Source organism: Elephas maximus, chromosome 5 (genome assembly GCF_024166365.1).
Source record: "Elephas maximus indicus isolate mEleMax1 chromosome 5, mEleMax1 primary haplotype, whole genome shotgun sequence".
NCBI lineage: Eukaryota > Metazoa > Chordata > Mammalia > Proboscidea > Elephantidae > Elephas > Elephas maximus.
This window is the reverse complement of record NC_064823.1, coordinates 123381761-123401924: the sequence shown is the minus strand read 5'-3', so window position 1 is coordinate 123401924 and position 20164 is coordinate 123381761. Positions and strand designations below refer to the sequence as shown.

The 20164-nt window shown below is 42.3% G+C and overlaps 1 protein-coding gene across 1 annotated transcript in view; it reads right to left on the bottom strand.

Annotated features, from left to right (window-relative positions):
• The window catches only part of RELL1 (RELT like 1), an 86144-nt gene that overhangs the window by 33754 nt on the left and 32226 nt on the right, over positions 1-20164 (bottom strand). The window contains exons 2-3 of the mRNA XM_049886368.1: positions 8767-8991; positions 6787-6858 (exon numbers count right to left, since the gene is read on the bottom strand). Coding sequence (XP_049742325.1) covers positions 6787-6858; positions 8767-8991 — 297 coding nt within the window. The remainder of the gene's footprint in view (positions 1-6786; positions 6859-8766; positions 8992-20164) is intronic.

The window sequence follows — 20164 nt, the reverse complement described above, 5'->3', positions numbered from 1 at the left end:
CCCTTCCTTGAGAAGGCATGTTTTTTGTTTTTTAATTTTGCGCGGGTGGGGTTAAAACAGCATACCATCCTTTTTTAAAAGAAACACCTTCTTTGCCCTTCACAACTGTGATGATGTCCAAATGCATTCCAAATACACTTTTGACCTGAATAAGACTCTCATCCTTACAAAAAGTACTAAAATAATTGGTAGTATCTTCTCCCAAATAACATTACCCACGTAATGTAGATTTAAGTATAATCTAGTGATGTTAGTCACTTTCCCTTTTGACTAGTATTAAGGATTCAGAGAAATACTTTTCTTTCAGATAATGGGCTTGGGGAATATACAATGATTTTCCAACATCCACTTATACTCTGCCCTCCTTTACCAAACTCCAAAACCATACACATAAAAAAGTTTACCAGAAGAAAACATTCTTTGACGGTTACGAGGGTGAGGAGGGAGGGAGAGGAGTATTCACTAACTAGACAGTAGACAAGAATTATTTTAGGTGAAGGGAAGGATAACAACACAGCATACAGGGAAGTCAGAACAGCTGGATTAACCAAAAGCTAAGAAGTTTCCTGAACACAACCAAACACTTCAAGGGACAGAGTAGCAGGGGAAGGGGTCTGGGGACCATGGTTTCAGGGGACATCTAGGTCAATTGAAATAACAAAGCGTATTAAGAAAACATTCTGCATTCCACTTTGGTGAGTGGTGTCTGGGGTCTTAAAAGCTAGCAAGCAGCCATCCAAGATCATTAATTGATCTCACTCCACCTGGAGCAAAGGAGAATGAAGAACACCAAAGACACAAGGTAAGTATGAGCCTAAGAGACAGAAAGGGCCACATAAACCAGAGACTCCATCAACCTGAGACTGGAAGAACTAGATGGTGCCCGGCTACCACCAATGACTACCCTGATAGGGGAACATAACAAAGATATCTCTGATGGAGCAGGAGAAAAGTGGGATACAGAACTCAAATTCTAGTAAGAAGACCAGACTTAATGGTCTGACCAAGACAAGAGGACATGGCTCCCAGACTCTGTTTGCCCAGAACTAAAACCATTACCAAAGCCAACTATTCAGACAAAGATTAGACTAGACTATGAGACACAAAATGATACTGGTGAAGAGTGTGCTTCTTAGCTCAAGCGGACACATGAGACTATGTGACCAGCTCCTGTCTAGAGGCGAGATAAGAAGGCAGAGGGGGATAGGAGCTAGTTGAATGGACACGTGAAATACAGGGTGGAAAGGAGGAGCGTGCTGTCACATTGTAGGGAGAGCAACTAGGGTCGCACAACAATGTATGTATAAATTTTTATATGAGAAACTGACTTGAATTGTAAACTTTCACTTAAAGCACAATAAAAAAAGAAAAAAGTTTTAAAAAAGTAACAATGACAAAAAGTGTTGAAGTAGGGGTAGCACTAGTAGCACATAGAGGAATTAGTTTTTTTAAAAAAATAAGTTTCCATAGTTACCTGAGAAAATTAATCAGTTATCAAATGAAGACCTCCTTTAGAAACATCAAATTTTAAAGTGAGCCCAGGAAGAGAAAACATTAAAATCATTACTATAGCTTATTGTTAGACCCCTGTTTCTCCTGTAACTCATCCTCATCTCCTAGAAAGAAGTAACTAGCAAACAGCCCCTTTGTTTGCTGTGAATGAAGTCCCAGAGAAGAGACTTTCACATTTCTACAGGGTCACTATGAGTCGGAATCGACTCTACGGCAGTGGGTTTGGTTTTTTGGTTTAAACAAACACCATTCACGCCGACCCTGTATGAGGAAGGTGGACATGTGGGTCCAACGTGCGTACACACACACACACACACACACACACACACACACACACGCCACAAGCCAGTCTCTTGGCTAAAGCCCAGTCTACACCAGGAAGTAAACTTCAGTTCTTTGCCCCTTGGGAACATTTTTGCCTTCCTGTGATATGAGGCCTTTCTAACATAACACCATCCTTAGGACTTAAACACATGCTTTATTTTGAGTGTGAAATTACTATAAAAGAGCGATAAGCTAATTAAGCTCAACTGAATACATATTTCCTCCTTCCATGTTGCTCATAATTCCAGTAAGCGATAAAAGCTGGTTTTCCCTACATTTGTCAACGACACTTCCTTTCCTTTCACAGGCTTCCAGAGAAGTAGATGAGTCAGTCACAGGAAGAGGAAACCTTCCGATCAACCAGTTGCCCTTGAGTCGATTCTGACTCATGGCAACCCTATGTGTGTCAGAGTAGAACTGTGATCCCTAGGGTTTTCAATGGCTGATTTTTTTGGAAATAGATCACCAGGCCTTTCTTCTGAGGTGGACAGTTGTTATTGTTGCGTGCCGTCAATTTTTGACTCATAGCAACTCCATGTGACAAAGAAGAACTGCCCTATAGGGCTTTCTAGGCTGTCATCTTTATGGGAGAAGATCACCGGGTCTTTCTCCCGTGGAGGCACTGGGTGGTTTTGAATCACCAACCTTTTGGCTAGCAACTGATCGCTTAACTGTTGTGCCATCAGGGTTCCTTACCAAAGCAGACAGATTTTAAGGCCCTGGAAACCCAGCTATGGCATCGCAGACACCTTCCAAACTCTCAAACAATGCAAGAAGATTCCAAATGACCATACAAACACTATTCGATTCAGCCTTATTTAGAAAATCAAATTAAAAAGTAGCACTGTGGTTAAGCCAAGTCTTGGAATTAGGAGGAAAACAATCATTGTGTAGGTCAGCTGGTTAATCTATCCTTCAAGAGTTATTTAGCTAAATGAAAATTGATTATAACATTCAAGGCATGATGTATTTAAACTACAAATAAGAATTTCACCATGAGCACATGTCAAATGTTACCCCATTTGCCAAATTAAAAATGCACAGCAGAAAATCATTCATATGTCACGGTTGCAAATGTTTAAAATATATGAATATAGGCAAAGAAAACCTAAATAAAATGGGAAATGGTAATGGAAAGTTTTTTTTTTTTTCCTTTAATTTTCAAAGAAAGTTATGGTGTGTTGGCAACTTTAAAAAAGTTAGAATATTAAATCAACATTAATTCTAATCAATCAAGGATGGAAAATATCAACAGAGGGGTCTAGATTGATATTAAGCCCAGAGCTATGTTTGTACAGAAACAAAGATAAGATAAAAATGCATTTGTTTCATAAAGTAGGGGATTTCAGTCTCAAAGCCAAATTTTAAAATGCTAGGTAATAAAACTGGTAAGAGACTCCAGTATGTATCTAATCACCCAGCTATGGTCTCGGAAGTTCAAAAGTGCCATTTGGAGAAAGGATGGCCAGTGAGATCAGATACCTCCTGGGTGGCCAAGGAGGAGAATCGAGGGTGACACAAAGAACAGAGACACTACCTGTCCTCACAGGTCACTGACGAAATCACAGGTAGACAGGTGAAGGCATGGGCAAAGGAGAGGGGAAACAGGGTAAAGAAAAAGACAGAAAGGAAAAAGAATTAGGAGAGAGAATGAAAACAGTGCCTCGGGTATCACACTGAGTACCTACTGGTTGTCCGTTAGATGTGGCTAAAAGGCCACTTTCTGAAAGGAAAATGACATAACTAAAAAAAGAAAAAAACAACCCTGCTCACCCATAAGTTGGGAGGTATGGGAATTATATAACATTGCCCTTACAATGCAGCCTTTAGGGATAAAAGAAAAGCCCAGAGGTAGATCTGATATCAAACAAGATTAGTCAAGGGGTCCTGGGCAAAAACATGCTGATAGTAACAGAGCCCAGCAGCCACTACCCTGATGGGTGTCTACTTCCTCCAAAAGAAAGCTGTTGCCATCCAGTCGATTCCAACTCGTAGCAACCCTACAGGACAGAGTAGAACTGCCTCATCGGGTTTCCAAGGAATGGCTGGTAGATTCAAACTGCAGACCTTTGGGTTAGCAGCTAAGCATTCCAAACACTTTATTGTGACACGATTAAGAGAAGAGGCCCAGTGCTAGCACCATTGTGCCATGCACTGGCTGTGTGGCCTCAGGCAAGTTTCTTAACCTCTGGGCCTGTTTCCTCATCTGTAAAACTGGGAGGATAACAGGGTCGATGTCATAAAGCAGTGTTGAGTATTCAACGGATTAATGTTTAAGGAGTTCTGTAAACTACCCCAGCTGTCTACTTTACTTCTTTGAAAGGGGGAAGTTTAGCATCCCTCTTTCCTGCTACCAGGAAAGAGGCAGTATAACTAGTGGTTAAAAGCATAAACTCTGGAGTCAGGATGCCTCAGTTCAAATCCCAGCTCTGCCATTTGGCAGCTGTGCAACTTTGGTTAAGTTATTAGTCAAGCACTCTGGGATTCAAATACCAGCAGGGCCATCCATGGCAGACAGGTTTCAGCTAAGCTTCCAGACTAAGACATACTAGGAAGGACGCGGCAGTCTATATCCGAAAAGGGTTAGCCAGTGAAAGCCTTATGAATAGCAGCAGAACATTGTTCGATATAGTGCCGGAAGAAGAGCTGCTTAGGTTGGAAGACACTCAAAAGGACACAGTGGCTGCAACAACGGGCTTAAGCATAACATCAATTGTGAGGATGGCACAGGACAGGGCAGCATTTCGTTTCTGTTGTCCGTATGAGTGGGAACCGACTTGATGGCACTTAACAACAACTGCAATAAAAGTTATATGAATGTGGTCCCCAGGTGAAATGGAGCTAGAAGGCGTGAGATTTCATCACGTTACTCATTTAACATTTTCGGGCCTTGGTTGACGACAGGTAAATGAAACCCAGGAAAGTGAAACCGAGGATGGGTGGGAGGGGGAGGGGGCTACTGTACTATCACTAAATACTGTCCCCTGAGAAAAGCATTTGGAAGACAGAGATCAAAATTCAGGTGTTCTGTTTTCTTTTTTTTTTAAAAAAAAAAAACACCATCTTAGTAAGTTCAGGTATCTGGTTTTAAAGACTGTAGCAAATTGAAAGCTGAAAATTAGAAGAGAGGAGAGGCAATGTTGTACGGCTGAAAGGACGCTGTGTCTGGAGCCAGACAGAGCTAGGCTGCTTACTAACCATGAAAACTTAACCACTTGGAAACTTCCCTGCATCTCTAAGATGGATATAATAACACCAACTTTATAGGGATATTCTGAGGATTAACTGAGATTACACACATAAAACATCTTGAATTATGCCAAATACATAAAGCACACTCTATCAACAGCAATGAAAAAATGATATTGAGCCGTATGGAGTCCAATGCAGTTGAACAGTCAAACACACTGACAAACAAACAGGCTGGGCCAGACACAAGTTCTCGTTGAATGGTGAGGATACAGGGAGAAAGCAGAGGATGGAAGAGTAGGTATTTACTCATGTACAGAGGCATCTCAACTCTCGGACAAATGGCTCAGCTGCCTTCGTGTATACTGCATGAGTCAGCTCTGAGTAAAGCAAAGCAGGGCTTCGAACTGGTTCTGCTGGGTTCAGTCATGGTCGATAAAGCAAAACCTGAATGGACCTGAATTTTTAAAATGTGGGTAAACCAGAACAATAAACGGAATGAGAAAAATTACGGGTTGAAGCCCTGCTAGAAACTTAACCTCCCTCTTAGAAAACAAGGGCAGCGTGCACATTGCATGGCAAGCAAATCTCTCGACTGGCAGAATCAGAAACGGAAGTGCCCAGCTCAAAGATGGCAGCCAACTGCACTGCTTTGAATGTGTACCGCTCTCCACAGTCCTGGCAATAACCCAGTCTCCTGCACCAGGCTCCCATTGCAGGGCTTCGACCCGTAATTTTTCCCATTCCGGTTATCATTCCACATCGCTTAAATTTTAAAAATTCAGATCGGTTCCGATTTCACTTCATCAGCCATGACAAAACTGGTTTGAACTGATCTGAAGCCCTGGAATAAAGACAGAGCCTGTGGAAAAATTTACTTACTTTTAAAATTGTCCTGTGAACTCAAACCACAGGAGTTTGTAGCTATCAAGTGTGTGCATCCAATGTATCTTAGCAGTTACTGAGGGCAAGATACCCTATCAAGATAGTAACCAGTGTTCAGAACTATGACTCTAATTTATCTGATCAAAATTAAATTAATCTTTGACTTAAGAAGTGGGACATTAGAACATATTTTGACAGGGGTGGGATGCTTAAATCCATAAAGGATAAACTTTTTAAAAGTTTTAACACTTAAGAACGGATAACATTTGAGTGCTTGCTATACTAAGCACTTTACATGACTAAGTCGCAACAATGCTATGAGGTAAATATCATTATTAACTGTCCCTGGGTGGTGTAAATAGTTAATATTCTCAGCTGCGGAAGGAAGACCTAGTGATCTACTTCCAAAAAATCGGCCTCTGAAAAAATCCTATGCAGCACATTCAACTCTGTCATACATGGGGTCACCACGAGTTAGAATCAATTCAAGGGCAACTGGTGGTAAATATTATTGTTACCCTCATTTTACAGAGGAGGAAATGGAGGTTTTATGAGGTAAAGTCAGGAGGTTTCAAGAAGTAGTCATGAAGCTTCAAGACTTTCCCCAAATCACGCACAACCCACAAGCAGTGAGGCCAGGGTTTAAACACTAGCCATCATCTCCATGGGTGATGTAACACACAGATCAACTGACACTTAGAAAACTCACTTATGTGAAACCCTCATTGTCAGATAATGCTGCAAGCTGAGGTATCAGTGAGCTTAGGTAAAAGGCACTGCTGATTACTTTAGAAAAATCGACAGGAGAGTACATCCATAACCCAACTCCTCAAAGGCAGTTTTTAGTATTTGTTCCATACACAAAAACACTCATACCTTCATTTTTCATGATATAGTGGACAATCTGCCCAACTGTGTCACTATTTTCATTTATGCTGTCGTTCAACTCTGAAAGAGAAATGGGGAGGACAGAACGTGTTACCATTGGCCACCTGCATCACACTCAATCTTAGAGTTGAAGATCTCACCGAACAGCCTCCAGAAAGCTCCAGGGATCAATCATGTTGCTAAGAGTCTGGGCTTTCTTCCTTCAGGCCCAAATTGCCTAAAGGATAGTACATAGTAACATCCTTGGCATAATAAACATAAAAAGAAAGTACCAGAATTCTCCACTAATCTCAATGTAGAATATGCTTTTCTAAACACCTCCTCACTTTCCAAGACAACGATTTCATGTATTTATACCAGTTCTTACTACTGTTATTTCTGTCTCATCATTTCCTTAAATCTCCTTGGCTTTTATTTTAATTGCAGACTTATTATATGACTTTAGAGAATTAATTTCTTTTTAAAATTTGATGATTATTCATCTATGTTTAAAAGACTCTTCCGAGCTTTTAACTACACTTGCAAATTATCTTAATTTTGCCTGTGATTATTTGTCCACTAACTCAGTTGACTTTTGGGGGACTCTATGAAAAAATGAAACCTCTACTCTGAAACTAACTGTTATGATTTGTGTCAATCAAATGAGGAGGAAAAGTGAGGTTTTAAACACCTCATCCTATTTCACAGAGAACAAATCAAGGTGGGCAAGGTCCTATGCACTTACTCTGACAAGCATCTCCTCCATCTAATGGATCAGCTTTCCTCCTATGTTAATATAAACATTTGGCTTTGCAATAAGAAGCTGGCTGCTAAGCCAACAGTCGGAGGGGCTGTGAAGGAGGAGAGGAGGCGGCTCTGCTTTCTGTTGACAAACATTCAGCTTCGGTTTGCTTTGCTCGTAAGCTTACATATGACTCATCTCTGCCTCAAAGGTCAGTGGGGGTGGGAAAAACCAACAGCCAGGCAAGCTGGCAAGGAATGAGGAACTTCCCTCTACCCCATTCCCCAGGCTCACTGGAAGGGCGACCTACTCCAAATATCACCTTTCTGCAAAAACTGCCCTTTGAAGGCCTGAAAGGGGCAGGGAGAGTTATTTACTATCCCCAAGTCAGGATGACGGGAACAGACATCTGTGGAGAAAACAAGATCTCATCTCTCAGGTTTTTCAAAAAGCTACTACCAGCTCCATGCTGAGAATGAGCAAGACACCCCACAGGTCATACTAAGGCATCAGCTCTTATGTCTTTCTGTATTTTCATAATCATTTATTTATACACATAAATTCCAATCACATAATTGGAACTCCCCCAACAAAAGTAAGTACCACAAAAATCGTGGTACCTATTTAATTTTCCCACCATTCTTATTAGAATCATATTCAAGAAAAACAGCAAGGATTAATGCTTACTGAGTACGCACATGTGCCAGGCACCAAGTGCATCTTCTCTCTAAATTTCACAGTAGCCCAAGGTGGAGATTACTGTTCATATTTAAATTTTACATAAGGAAACAGAGGTTCATAGGAGACACAAATCACCCAGGCCACATTGTAAATAGGCATAAATTACTTCGTAGATGCTTAATAAATGTGCATTAAATAAATGTCCCTAGGTGGTGCAAACAGCTCATGTGCTTGGCTGCTACCGGAAAGGGTGGCAAGCCAAGGCTCCTCAGAGGTGCCCTGGGAGAAAGGCCTGGGGATCTACTTCCAAAAAATTAGCCATTGAGAACTCTGACACACGGAGCTGCTATGAGTCAGAATCGACCCAACGGCAACTGATTTTTAAATAAAACAAAGATTCAAACTCTGGGTGTGATCACTGCGAGGTCTACACATAGACTGTACCACACCACCTGCTGTTAAAATGGACCATTTTGCCGCATAAAGATGGAAAACACGCATGACTGGTTTCTTATTTAAAACTCCTCCCCACCCAGCTCCCTATAGAAAGCATCTAGGCTATTTACCTATCTTTTCAACCTTTTCCTCTTCGACCTCTTGTTCTGCTTCTGTTGTACAACGATACCCTTTCTTCTTAAGCAGGTGGCAGATGAGGACGCCAAAGAGACCCATGATGAAGAACACAGGGACAAGCACATACGCAATATATTCTGGGTGCCCGTTCTCAGCATTGTTGGTGGGCGATGGTGTCGTCTCTGACCTGGAGTGCAGTGGTTGGCTGGTCTCATTGCCTACAGAAGCAAACACACAAACTGCATTAGATGCCATTCAGGGCTAAAAAAAAAAAAATCTGACACCCTAAGGAAGTTTTCACATTGCTACAGTTGGAACTGTGCTCCCCAAAAGTGTGCGTCAACTTTGCTAGGCCATGATTCCTGTATTGTGTGGTTGTCCACCATTTTGTGATCTGATGTAATTTTCCTGTGTGTTGTAAATCCTACCTCTATGTCAATGAAGTAGGATTAGAGGCAGTTAAGTAAAAGAGGCAGGACACAATCTAAAGGATTAGGCTGTATCTTGAGTCAATCTCCTTCGAGATATAAAAGAGAATTGAGCAGAGAGAGCTACCTTCTACTAACAAAAATGAAGAAACAGGAGGGAGGACCCAGGGTCCCTGTACTGAGAAGTTCCTAGACCAGGGGAAGACTGATGACAAGGGCCTTCCCCCAGAGCTGACAGAGAGACAAAGCCTTCCCCTGGAGCTGGCACCCTGAATTTAGACTTCTAGGCTCCTAGACTGTGAGAGAATAAATTTCTCTTTGTTAAAGCCATCTACTTGGGTTATTTCTGTCACAGCAGCACTAGATAACTAAGACAGACATTAAATCAGAGCCTGCTCCTGAAGCCATGGGCCAAGAGTGGGGAATCTGTCAACACACGGCACCAAGGGTGAGAGACCAGGCTTGGGGTAAAACATTTGCGTTCACATCCTGTCCCTGTTACTCACCAACTGGGTTCTACCTTGGGTAATTTTTTAAAACCTCTTCAAGTCAGCCTGTGTTTCTTCATCTGTAAAAGTACCTACTCAGCGTGGATAGAGGTACACAGTTTTGGTGGTGTGCCCAGCACAGAGCAAACACATAAACAGTAGTTAACTGTGAGAGTGCAGGGTTTAGTGATTAAGAGCACAGTCTCCAGGGCCATGGGTTTGATTCCTGGCACCATCACTTAGCAGCTGTATGATACTGGACAAGGACTTAACATCTCGGTGCCTCTGTTTCCTGTGACATGAGCATAATAATAAGGAGCTCTGGTACCACAGTGGTTAAGCACTTGGCTGCTAACCAAAAGGTCAGTAGTATGAACCCACCAGCTGCTCCATGGGAGCAAGATGTAGCAGTCCGCTTCTGTAAAGATTATAGCCTTGGAAACCCTATCGGGCAGTTCTACTCCATCCTACAGTGACAGTATGAGTCGGAATCTCCAGGGTTTTTTTGTTTTTTTAATCCAACCCTACAGAACTGTTATGGACATGAAATAAATACACGTAAAGCATTTAGAACCATTTCTGCAATACAGTAAATAATAAATGTTACATCTTGTTATTCATGTTGTTGTTATTATAACTTTCTTGGACTATCCTAATCTGGGGTCATAAATGCCAGAAGGACCCACTTAACTGTGTTCTTACCATTGTTCAGGCATAACCACACCACCAAAAAACCAAACCCACTGCTGTTGAGTGGATTCCAATTCCTGGTTTTCCTGGCGGTAATCTTTACAGAAGCAGGTCGCCAGGCCTTTCTTCCTTGGTGCCACTGGGTGGGTTCAAATCACCAACCTTTAGCAGTTGAGCACAATCTATTTGCACTACCCAGGGACTAACCACACTACAGCAGGGCCTAATACAATTCCATCAGAAGGCACCCACTGATGTATAGAACCTGAGTCAAGGTCACAAGTCAAGAAGTTGCTCTATAGGAAGGGAATCTCTGCAGGTAACTCCCGAATTCCCCACGCTTGTGGGGCAGACATTGGAGGACATAAGAAAGTCAGGGCTTCCTTTGTCCAGCAATCATTTTCCCTCCAGCACAGACTCAGCACTCACCTGGTTTCTCCCCTTCCACCTTCTGTCCTGCTCCTACCACCTACCACCCTAGACACACATCTCACTTTCACCCAGGGGTAGTGCCAGGATGGCAAATTTGAGAGGGACAGCAGATGTTTAGAGGAAGAGATGTTTAGAAGAATTCAGTCATTCAACAAATATTTATCAAGTACCTACTATATGCCAGGCACTGTTCTAGGCACCTGTGATATAAAATAGACAAAAGATGCTTGTCCTCATGGAGCTTATGTTCTAAAAGGATTTATAAATTGACATCTAGAATATAAAGAAAAAGGCAAAATCAGGAGTTGCACAGGGTGCAAACAGAAAAATGGAAGCACGTACATTTGCATATTTGTTCACTGGTTTAAATAAACATTTATTTACTGCATGCCCTTTAGGTATCAAGCACCATGCTGGGAGCTGGGCACAGAGATTGATGAACAACATACACGTGGCTGGCCCCTGTCATCTTGGAGCTTTTAGGGACATAGCGGTGTGGGGTAAAGGACATAGTTTTGCCCCAAGTAAGGTGGCCTCTGTCTTTGGCTCTAAAGAAAGTAATTGGGGGGCCTTAGTCTTTTTTTTTTGCTAGTCTAGGACTTCCAGGACACACCTGAGGATTTGCCCTAGTGAATGAGAGCTGGCCAGACCAAAAAAGACTCACCTGGGAGGCTGATATCAACTAGCCTCTGTAGGCATGATTTAGTCTATCATGCAGGACTGGCCAATAAAAGCCAGGAACACTAAGGCTCAGAGAGCTTCCTGCCTGGCAAAGGGAGAGTGGTGTGCCCTCTCAGAAACACGGGAGCTCTGCACTGCAACCTTCCCAGACCTCACCTGTGCATCTCTTCCTTGTGACTATCCTGACTGATATCCTTTTACTGTAATAAAACGGTACTTGTAAGTATAATATCTTCCGTGCATTCTATGAGTCGTTCCAGTAAATTAACGGACCCAAGAACAATGTTCTCTTAACTTATAAAGTCTGACCTAGCCCTGGATGACTACCAGACAGAGAGTGCCATGTGGGCGGCTCGTGTCAGAAATGATAGAGAAGCGGAAAAGTGTGGATATGATTGATCTCTGCCTTCTGGAACTCGGCTTTATGCTAATTCTCACCCACAAAGCTATCACCGTAAGTGGCAACAGCCATTAAACAAGTTAACACATGGGCAGATCATGACAGGTTGTGAGAAATGCCATGGAAGAATACATGGGGCGCAAAAGAGGAAGTAGCAGTATACATACTTGCTGACTTCAACAACAGGGAACCGGGGAAGGGAGCGCCTTTTGAAGAAAAGGAGAAATTGGCTTTTAGGTGTATCAAGTTACCACTGTGACGTATACCAGAAGCAGCTGCATATCTGGGCCTGCTAGGGCGCCCCAGAGGTTCCAGAAAGGTCTGTACATGGGGGAGTGATTCACCTCAATGAAGGAGAGAGTGAAGAAACAGCAAGCCTGGACCACTAAGTTATAACATGTAGCCCATTAAGATAACAGAAATAGAAGACTATGGAAAAGCCAGCAAAGTACATTATCATGGATACCAAATGAGGAGAGAATTATCAAATGAAGGAGAGGTCAGGTAGGATAAGAAGAAAAAAAAAAGTGACTGAAATGAAGTCTTATTATCTGGAACACTCAGATTCAGAAGTAATAAATGAGGTTTTCCAAAACAAGACTAAATGGTCACACCAGCCCAGGCGTATGGATGAGAAGGCAGGAGAGGTCAGGAAAGCTGGCAATGGGGAACTCAAGGTTGAGAAGGGAAGAGTGTTGACACGTCGTGGAGTTGGCAACCAACGTCACAAAACAATATGTGTATTGTTTAATGAGAAACTAATTTGCTCTGTAAACCTTCACCTAGAGCAGAATTAAAAGAAAAAAAAAAAAGTTTTCTACATCAGAGAGATTCAAACATACTGCTTAAGAGACCCACAAATGGAAAGCTAGAAACATTTAATTATAAACTTTTTCAAGAGGATTTTGGTGAGAAAGGAATCTGTGTTGTGATGATCACATGGAGATGAATAAAAAAGAATACCAGGTGTGAAATGAGTACATTTGATCACTGCAGAAGACAAATTTGCAAACCAAAAGCCACAGGAAAAAAAAGGGGGCTACCTCTCTTTTACAGGGAAATATCCATATTTGAACAGGAAAGGAAATGGCTATTTTTTTAGGTTTGTAAAGCTTGCATTTATTATTTTATCAGGCAAACTCCAGAATTTGGGACAACTAAAAAACTTTTTTTTTCTGATTTCTCCTCCAAGATCAATATAAATATAATTTAAATAAATAAGTGTATAAAAAACAGTTGCCATGGAGTCGACTCTGTCTCATGGCACCCCCATGTGTATAAGAGTAGAACTGTGCTCCATAGGGTTTTCAATGGCTGATTTTTCAGAAATAGATCACCAGGCCTTTTCTCCAAGGCACCTGTGGGTGACTCGAGCCACCAACATTTCAGTTAGTAAATGAGCATGTTAACTGTCTGACCAATGAAAGTACTCATGAGTTTGTGTATGTACATACGTTTATATATATTTAGAGAGAGATGTAGATACACACACCTCCCTCTCTAAATATCTGTAAATGTATCACCTAAATTGGATTTAACGTGAAGTCTTACTTTTTACTCAGTAAAAACCAGAAACATTTATTTAACTCCTCTTACAGTGCTAATCAACTCTATTTATTAATTCCTTTTAATGGCACATATTCTATGCTACAGGAATGGGTGAAGCAGGTAGCACGCTAAGGCTGAGGGAGTTTTACTCAGAACCATCATCCGTTTGGGGCGGTGGGAAACAGGGATGAATGTAGAGGGGCTCAGAATTGGAGTCAAACAAACCCTCCTGAATCAGGTGGTTGAGAACACACCTGTCTTAGGGTGGGCTCTCTAGAGAAGCAAAATCAGTAAAGCGTATAAATATATGTATAGACAGAGATTTTTATCAAGGAAACGGCTCATTAGGTTGCAGAGGCTGGAACACACCAAGCCTGTGAGTCAGAACAGAGGCTTCTCCTGATTCACGCAGCTGTAGGGGCTGAAGAACCCAAGATCGCCAGGTCAGAGAACAGGGCTCTTGCTCACTGGCTGTGAAGACTCACAAAGCCCAAAGACTGGCAGGCAAAACAGCAGGTAAGCCACTATCTCAAGCCCCAAAAATCAGAGGTCAGAGGAACAGCAGCCAGCTGCAGGATCCAGAAGGAGCAAAAGCCCAAGCCTTGCCAGAATATCCACTTACATTCAGGCCACACGCCCAAGGAAACTCCCTTTCAACTGACTGGCTACTCACAGCAGATCCCATCATGGAAGTGATCCCATAAAATCATATTTCATCAGGAAAGTGATCATACCATTGTACGACTATCAAACCACTGAGAATCACGGCCCAGTCAAGTTGACATACAACCTTAACTATCACAGCACCTTCAACATTAATCTGACATCTAGCAAATCCTTGCAAGTGCTATGTATTTACAGTTTTATGATTTACAACCGCGTCATTCACTTACTCCCATTAACATTCTACCATGAAAACACTGAAGGAAAATAAAAAGTGAGTCTAAATTAGTGCAACATATGGATAATTGTTGTCGTTGCTAGGTGCTGTCTTGTCGATTCTGTAAAGATTTACAGCCTTGGAAACGCTATGGAGCAGGGTTCACTTTGATTCGGAATCAACGTTAACAGTAATGGGTTTAGATTTTTTTTTGTTTTGGTTTTGTTATACAGCATTAGTAAATGGAAAACTACCCCCATGGAATCACTGCGAGAATTAAACAAATTAATGTGTAAAGCACTTAGAAGACTGGGAAAAAGTAAGCAGTATAAATAAAAGTGTGGCAGTCCCTGGATGGTACAAATGGTTAACATGTTCAGCTGCTAAACAAAAAGTTCATGGTTCAAGTCTACCCAAAGTTGCCTCGGAAGAAAGGCCTGGCAATCTGCTTCCAAAAAAATCAGCCATTGAAAACTCTTTGGAGCACAGTTCTACTCAGACATACATGGGGTTGCCGTGAATCAGAATTGACCTGGCAGCAATTGGTTTGGTTTTATAGTGGTTGAAAGAAGTCGAGAGAACTGATGCTTGATATCCTCTATTTTCTCTTTACACAAGAAGCCATGGCATCTACTGAGAATTAGGACAGTCAGGGAAAAAGAGAGGCCTTGAGGAGATGGTGAGACTTGGCGGAGAGATTTATGGGAACAAGAGAGGCCTGAGAAAGGACTGGGCCACAGAATTCAGGGCACAGCTGAGATATGCACCCCAAATCTCCAGTCACACTAGCCCACTCAGAATGCGCCACGGGACAGCTGGAAAGCCCAGGAGAATAAGGCATTGGCAGGGTCAGAAAGGAAAGTTGGCACAGCCAGAGTGAGGAATGGCTCCAGAAGTTATAGAGGTCTGACCCAGACTAGGTTGTTATACTACTACTACTAGTACTGAGAACAACTACCACAGTCACGGAGCACTTAGGAGCCAGCACCAAGCAAAGCGTTGAATCCTCACAATGAGCCTATGAAATAGTTGCTGGTGGTGTCCCCACATTTCAGATGGGGAAACAGAGGCACAGAAAGGTTAAATAATTTTCCCCAGTCAGACCACCACTGAGTGACAATGCCTGGATTCAAGCCAGGCAGTCGGGAACCTCCAGGCTGTATACGGAGTTCTGTACTGTCTCTAAGCCTCAGTGACTGCTTACGTAAAACAGGGCTTGACAACAAGGACCACCTTATTACAAATGCCTTTTTAAGTTGTATTTTAATTATCGTTCTTTCAACAATATCTCATTATTTAGCTATTTTCTTGTTAAAATGCTAAACGCTGGTCTGCTCTCATATTTCACAGCTTAGTGTTAGATTGAAACCAGTTGCCATCAAGTCAACTGACTCACGGTAACCCCATGTGTGTCAGAGTAGAGCTGTGCTCCATAGGTGTTTCAATGGCTGATTTTTTTTCAGAAACAGATCCCCACGTCCTTCCTCCAAGGCACCTCTGGGTGGACTTGAACCTCCACCTCTTCGTTTAGCAGGCAAGCACCTTAACCATTTGCAAAACCCAGGGACTCCCCAATCTTCAAAATCATGGGTTCCAATTAGCATAGCAAGAACTAGAATATGTTTTGAAAAATGCCCGTTACCACACTCCAAAACAGTTTACTGGGTGAACAACTGCAAAACTCTACTCCTCGTCCTCTGTCTCCAACCTCCCTCACAACTCCAGGATCACAGCTCACCTTACACAGACTGCAACCTGGGGTCCCCTTAGCCTTGCTGCCCCTCGAAAAGCCTCCTCTCAAGCATCTTCTATATGCAGCAAGAGCCAGTGAAAACAGAGGGTTCTCAGCTCTTACTAATAAGTGTGATTCTCTTCCACAACATTACAAGTAAAAACAGTTATGAAATAGAAAAGGGCATAAAGCTTTGAGAATCAAAGGACCCAAGTTCCAAATCCCTGCTCATTGGCTCTATATAGCCATGATCAAGTCTATTAGCCATCTCAAGCCTCAGTTTCCTTATCTGTAAAATAATGCAGTTGGAATGGATCATCAAATATAAGCCCTACAGTGTGAAAGGACTTGAGCAGGTCAAATACAACAGATCTCTAACACTAATTGTCATTCGGAAAAGCCATCTCCAAGGCCCATTTTCCCCAGCCCTGTAAAGCTAGAGGGCATAGTGGTTAAGAGCTCCGGCTGTTAACCAATATGTCAGCAGTTCGAATCTACCAGCCACTCCTTGGAAACCCTATGGGGCAGTTCTACTCTGTCCTATAGGTTCCCTATGAGTCAGAACCAACTCAACAACAATGGGTTGGATTTTTGGTTTTAGATAAAGCTGACAGCTGAAGACTCCTACTGCCTGTGGGAAGGAGATACAGAAAGATCAGATGGATCAGACTAAATCCATGGGAGGAAGAAGAGACAGCAATAAAACAAAGACACAAGACTCGGAAAAGAACAAGAAACCGACGAGAAGAAAAAGTCAATGTGATGGTTATGAAGACTATTGTAGAAACACAGAAAATGTTTCCGATGAAACAATGTTAAATGGAAAAAGCGGAACATGAAACTGCATCAGAGTGACAGCAGTCAGCTGCAGAAAACAGCTGTGCGTCTGGACAAGGAACTGAATTGCACGAATAAAAAGAAAAAAAGAAGTCAAGAAAGGCCAGCTTTTATCAAATTCTGAATTTTTCATGGAGCCCTGGTGGCACACTGATTAAAAGCTCACTATTTTTTATGCTAACCAAGAGGTCAGCAGTTCAAATCCACCAGCTGCTCCTGGGAAACCCTATGGGGCAATTAGATTCTGCCGTATAGGGTCGCTATGAGTCAGAATCAACTCGCCGGAAATGGGTTTGGTTTTTTGTTTTGGAGTTTTGTTTTGAGTTTTTCATGGTCCAGCCAAATTTGATCAATTCACTGTATTTTGAGGACCCACTATGTGTGTGTGCTTTGCCCATATCCTGTTAAGAAGCTTATAAAAGACGAGATAACAAAAAGACTGAAGACAGCCGAGCGTTGAGGAAGAGGTACAAGGAACAGCTAGAAGTCAGCCCAAAAAATCAAAAGCAGTGATTTCTAGCTTGGGCTTTGGCCTGTTTTGAAGCAATACTTGTATTTCCAACTGACCTCCGTGGTTAGGGGAGCTGAGACAGAATGGCGCAGAAATGGCATTCCTCAAACCCAGTGGGCATAGCTTGAGAGTTGCTAGAATAATGAGGAAGAGATTGGTAATAACCAGAGACTCTAGATAAGGAGGCCCTTGTAACCTCTCCCAAGCAGCTTTGTTCAAACCAAAACCAAGGGTATTTTGATGGTTCTGATAGCTATGCTCAGAGGTTAGAGTTTCCCAACAAAGCCACCCAACAACTCTTGATGGGAAAGGGACTGGCTGGTAAGTAGATAAGCCACCCATGCTTGTTTAGAAAATAGCTTTGAAAACACACACACAAAAGTTTTTATTAGCTAACATTCAAATCACAGCACCCAAGAAGAGAATGGGCTATTTTTGGTCTAGACTGTTGACTAAGCTTACTACAGGGTAAGGAGAGAGGGAAGAAATTTTCTCGGGCTCAGGCAATATTTTGAAATATTTGGCTCCTCGCCCCTCCTTTTCTATTCTCCTCTCCTACTCTCAGTGCCCTTCTCCGCATTCCGAGCATGCTCCTGCCGGCCTGAGCACACCATTGTGGCCGCCCCATGCCTGCTCCGCCCCCTCCAACTACCCCCGATCTTCCAATCCCTTAAGCAGCTGATCTTACATAGGGATTAGGAGAAACTGTCTCAGAGACAGTTGCATTTTTCGGTGGGCCTCTTAGTAAATCGGGGCTCCAGAGCCTGGCTCTTTTGACTTGTGCACAGTTTTCTGGGAAAGCTGTCCAGGCTTTCATCTGTCTCACAGTGGCCTTGGCTGGCCGAGTTTAATACTCTTGTAACATGGTAGCATTTCAGGTCTTTGATGAAATAAAGACAGTTGAGGGACTCTGTGCAGCAGGGAGATTTTGTGTCATGGGTGGGTGGACTCTGGGCAGGCGGGTCCTGCCTGGTGTCCCCTCCCCACCCATTCACAGTTATGGAGTGGGGGAGGGTGGGGCTAGATAGCAGCTGTTTATCTGGGAGTTGTTTGGAAGCTGGTGACTGCCTGATCTTTCACTACAAAGTTTAGCACTTATTCATATACTGACTTCTATTGTTCTCCAATTTCTATTTCAGCTCATTTGTTCTCTCCACAAAACAATCTTCTTGAGTTCATCTGGGGAAATGGTATGTCCCATAACTGACTATGGGGCAGTGGTCTTAAAGGCTTTATGACTTTGGTTATCTTTGCAGCCAAATATTAATAATTTTTGGATGATTGTATCTTGTAAAATTTGCATTGCTTCTTTTCTGTGTTTAAACTATCCTGTGTTGAAACAATTAATCTAATAAAGGAGGTCATTTTCCACTGTTAGTAAATCTTTTCTCTACCAAAGTGGGATTGAGAGGCAGTTTTGATCATCAGTCTTGAAGTCAGAGTCTGCTGGGTTTACATCCAGGTTCTTACCAGCTATTAGTTGTGTTACTTTAGGTAAGTGACTTACCCTCCCTGAGCCTGTTTCCTCTTCTCTAAAATAATAGTACCAACCTTATGGTGTTGTGAGGATCTGAAACCCTTGGGGCCTATGGCCTCCACTCTAAATTATGTAACTTTCCCTGAAGGGTCTAATCAAAGATATTTAATGTTTATGTACAGAACTAATTGGGGAAAGATTGTGAATAGTCTCATATTAGGTCAGGACAGGTTTTGCTTGCAAATAAGTTTCTCAGATTTGCTCCTGCTATGACATGAGGAATAAAAAATGCTATTCAGAGCTTTTTGGATTTGTAATTTGTAGACACAGGCAAATGGGCTTGTGTTTTTATCCAGTATCCTCAATCCAGAGTGAACTGGGGATGAAGCTGGAGCTGAAGAAGGTTGGGGAGTTGTACAATTTTGAGAACCAGGAAGGACGATGGCTCCAGCTCACAATTTTTCAGATGAGCAAACTGAGACCTCGAGAGGCGAAGTGACTTGACCAATGTCACAGATAGCTGGTGGCAAAGCTAGATGAAGAAAAACCCTTTTAGGGACGTGAACCTGTAGTAAGCCTAGTCAACAGTCTAGACCAAAAATAGCCCATTGTCTTCTTGATGCTGGATTTGAATGTTAGCTAATAAAAACAGTTTGTGTGTGTGTATTTTCAAACCAAGTTTGGGTGGCTTATCTACTTACCAGCCAGTCCCTTTCCCATCAAGAGTTGTTGGGTGGCTTTGTTGGGAAACTCTAACCTCTGAGCATAGCTATCAGAACCATAAAAATACCCTTGGTTTTGGTTTGGACAATGCTGCTTGGGAGAAGTTACAAGGGCCTCCTTATCTGGAGTCTCTGGTCATTACCAACCTCCTCATCCTCATTATTCTAGCAACTCTCAAGCTATGACCACTGGGTTTGAGGAATGCCTCAACATCACCTTCAGTGAAGTCTGATTCAGGATTATAAAAAAACAATAAAATTTTTAAAACAGCAGTAAAAGATATTTTAAGGACCATTGAGGAAATAAGAATTAGAAGGTATCAGAGATATTGTTTTATTTTCTTAGGTACCATAATGGTATTGTGGCTATAGAGACTTGTTTTTATTAGGTGCAGTCGAGTGGGTTCCAACTCATAGCAACCCTATGTTCAATGAAAAACTGCCCAGTCCTGCGCCATCCTTACAGTCATTGCCATGAGCCCATTATTGCAGTCACTGGGTCAATCCATCTCATTGAGGGTCTTCCTCTTTTACGATGACCCTCTACCTTACTAAGAATGATCTC